The sequence below is a fragment of the Pyricularia pennisetigena genome, chromosome 1, assembly GCF_004337985.1.
Source record: "Pyricularia pennisetigena strain Br36 chromosome 1, whole genome shotgun sequence".
Taxonomy (NCBI): domain Eukaryota; kingdom Fungi; phylum Ascomycota; class Sordariomycetes; order Magnaporthales; family Pyriculariaceae; genus Pyricularia; species Pyricularia pennisetigena.
The window spans coordinates 2166286-2169251 of record NC_043740.1 but is presented as its reverse complement, the minus strand read 5'-3'; the positions used below and the strand labels follow the sequence as shown (position 1 = coordinate 2169251).

The following is a 2966-nucleotide window of genomic DNA, read 5'->3' as shown; positions in this document are numbered from 1 at the left end:
CTAAGGTCTAGGGCAAGGGAGGTCTCGTGCAGTGCCCGCATATTAAATAACAAGGCATTCCCTAAACTAAAATATCTTCGCTGTATCTGGAATAGCTGGTCCCGACAATCTCGAATGCTATTTCGGTAAATAGATGCTACACGACAGACTGTTGCTGCTGTCTTTTCTTGGTCTAGAATACAAAGACGGCACATGCTGCGGCGGCCGCGGCAGACATAAGCACCGTCGCATAGCCAACCCGGACATTGCCAGCAGCATCCTTTTTGTCAGAAGAAGACGACGCGCTGCCGGTCGAGCCGGTCGACCCACTCGAGCTCGAGTTGGTGGGCGTGCCAGATCCAGCCCCGCTGTTAGACCCAGGCTGGTTGATGGCGTTGTTGGTGAGCTGCTTGACTTCGAGGCCGTCAATGCTCTTGCCAGCCTTGGTCTTGACGGCATGAGTAACCTTCCACGACTTGATGTCGACGAGCTTGCCGACCGGAGCGGGCTTGATACCATTCTGAAGCATCTCGGGCACCCCAGGGGGAGGGACGGGCAGTGTAAAGTTGTTGTTGAAGCCCTTCTCCTTGATCAAGCTAGTGTCACACTTGGGTGGCGCAGCACTCTGACCAGCAGCGGCAGAGACACCCTGAACCTTCTTGAAGTCAAGCTTGGCGAGCTGATCCTTCAGCTTGAAATAGTCATCGAGAACCGTGACCGAGCCATCCTTATTGATCTCGACCAGTCCAAAGTTGTTGGCCTCCTGGACGTACTCGTAGACGACACCACCACTGAAGACAGTGTTCATCTGGTCGCCATATATGGCGCCGACTTCCGTGAAGATACGGGGAGAAGGAGTGTTGCAGCCGTACTCGGAAAAAAAGACAGGAACTGACGTGTCCTTGAAGCCAGCGACGAGCTGGTCGTAGCCGCTCTTGGTGAAGCTGCTGTCACCGCACCAAGAGTAGCTGTTCAGAGCGAACAAGTCGGCTCTGCTCATGTCGTCCGATTTGCCATCGATGGCGCACTGAAAGTAGTTGAAGCTGTCAAAAAGGACGGAGCGAACATCGGCAGCCGAGTAGCCCACGGGGATGGACCGCTTGCTGTGCTTGGCGATGTAGTTCTTCAAATCGCGCGTCACGGCACGAATATAGGGGGGCACCGTGGCTCCAGTGTCTACATTAGAGATGACCTCGTTGCCCGAGAAAAAAGCAAGAGTGTTGGGGTAGTCCTTGAAAGCCTCAACAACAGCCAACGTGCGGTTGACGTATGAGCCGTAGTATGACTCCCAAGGGTTGTGGCTCGTAATGGATTCGCCGACAAGGGGAGAATTGACGTCGAGAACCATGTAAATGCCAGCCTGCGTCGTGAAGTGGTCAAATTTGTCAGGAGAGCGAAATTCGCTGTGAGTCGTTGAGGAGATGGGATAAGCTCAGAACGTACAGCGTTGAAGATACTTGCGCACTCGTCGTGATTCAGGTTGGGGTTCAGGTTGTAAACTCGGATGGCGTTGGCGCCCAGACTTTGGATGAGGGCGGCATCCTGCAGGCGCAACCATGTCAGTCAGTGCCATTGGCCAAACTTTATCGCGAGTCTAAATACTTACACGCAAGCAAACATCGGCGTTGCTTAAAGGATCAATTCCAGATTCGGGCTTGTAACCAGCAGAACCACCAGGCTGGTAGGCGACACCGATGATCTGGAAGCGATTGCCATTGTCTGGGTGAACAAAGTGGTTGTCCTTGACGACGACCGGCTTCAATGCAGCAGTAATGGATGCTGCCCCGAGGGCGAGGAGGCTAGACTTGACCTATATGAAAAGTGACACCGAGAGCCATGGTTAGCAACGGTATTCAGGCCTGAGATGAAAGGTTGCAATGACGTCTTTGGCCTGTGCCAACCAGGACCTGGCTCTGGGCTTGGCATATCTCTCGGTATCAGATGCTAAGTCTTGATCCAACCCGATCGACGGCCAGTATGGAGGGCGATGGCAAGGCTGAATGTAACTGTGGGAGGCGAAAAAAAGCAACCTACAAGCATTGTTCTTTGCTGGACAAACAATCCAATGGGATGTTACCAAAAATAAAGAGAAAGCCGCAATTCAAGTACTCTTTTTTTTTTTTTTTTTTTTTTTTAAAAAGAAATTGTCAAAAAAAAAAAAAAAAACCGGGGGAACTGTTGGCGACGGCTTGCGAAAGGGCGCGCAGTATCCTGTCTGTCCAAGGCCCAAGGCAAGCAAGGTAGGTAAACAAAGCCACCAAAAAGAGTAAATGAGAGACGGTGAAGAGAATCTGGGGAGAGGAAAAAAAAAAAAAAAAACCTGAAAGGGAGCGTGTACGCAAGGTTGTGATGACGAGGAAACAATTATTAAAGAAGACGGGAAACAAAAAAATAAATGGATTAAGAGAGCGACCCGGCCCCAGAAACAAGCGCCTTCCTCGGCAGCCCAGGTTGCGCCTTCGTCAGAAGACCTCCAAACACAACGGGCCTGGCCTGACTGTAAGCGAAAGAGTGACACGACAAATCCAATAGTGGGCTTTGCGGGAGAAGGACCGGTCACCCCCTGGTGTTACTCGACCTCCTCAGTCAATCAACGGTCGATCCAGTTGAATATTGCGAGCTAGCAGAAAGAGATTGGCCCTTGTGCCTGGAAGAATTCCACCCAATTTTAGCTAGTTGCGAGTTAGCGTCACATTGCTCGAGGTGAGTGGGCCATTCGCATTCATCTACAACACGGGCCCTGACGGCTATCGCTTCAGTTCTGCAACCAGAGACACAGCCAAACGACGTCGCGCGCGTTACTACCTGTCATTTATTGCCCAACCCAGTCGTATAACGTTTGGTTACGTTACACGCAGGGCTGAGAAGGATGCAATTCCGTCCACACATATCCTCCCATTGCTTTGTGCAAAAACAAGATGATATTGAACACAAGCACATTACTTGGAGGCATAAAAATGGAGCAAGGCTTTTTTTTTTTTTTTTTT

The 2966-nt window shown here is 51.0% G+C and overlaps 1 protein-coding gene across 1 annotated transcript; it reads right to left on the bottom strand.

Annotated features, from left to right (window-relative positions):
- Window positions 1-172: 172 nt before the first annotated feature.
- On the bottom strand, window positions 173-2019 carry PpBr36_07212 (uncharacterized protein; the record flags this gene model as incomplete). The annotated part of the gene is made up of 4 exons (XM_029894350.1): window positions 173-1339; window positions 1423-1521; window positions 1586-1789; window positions 2014-2019. 4 exons carry the CDS (start codon window positions 2017-2019, stop codon window positions 173-175), a joined length of 1476 nt encoding a protein of 491 aa, XP_029748270.1.
- Between the last annotated feature and the right edge of the window lie 947 nt (window positions 2020-2966).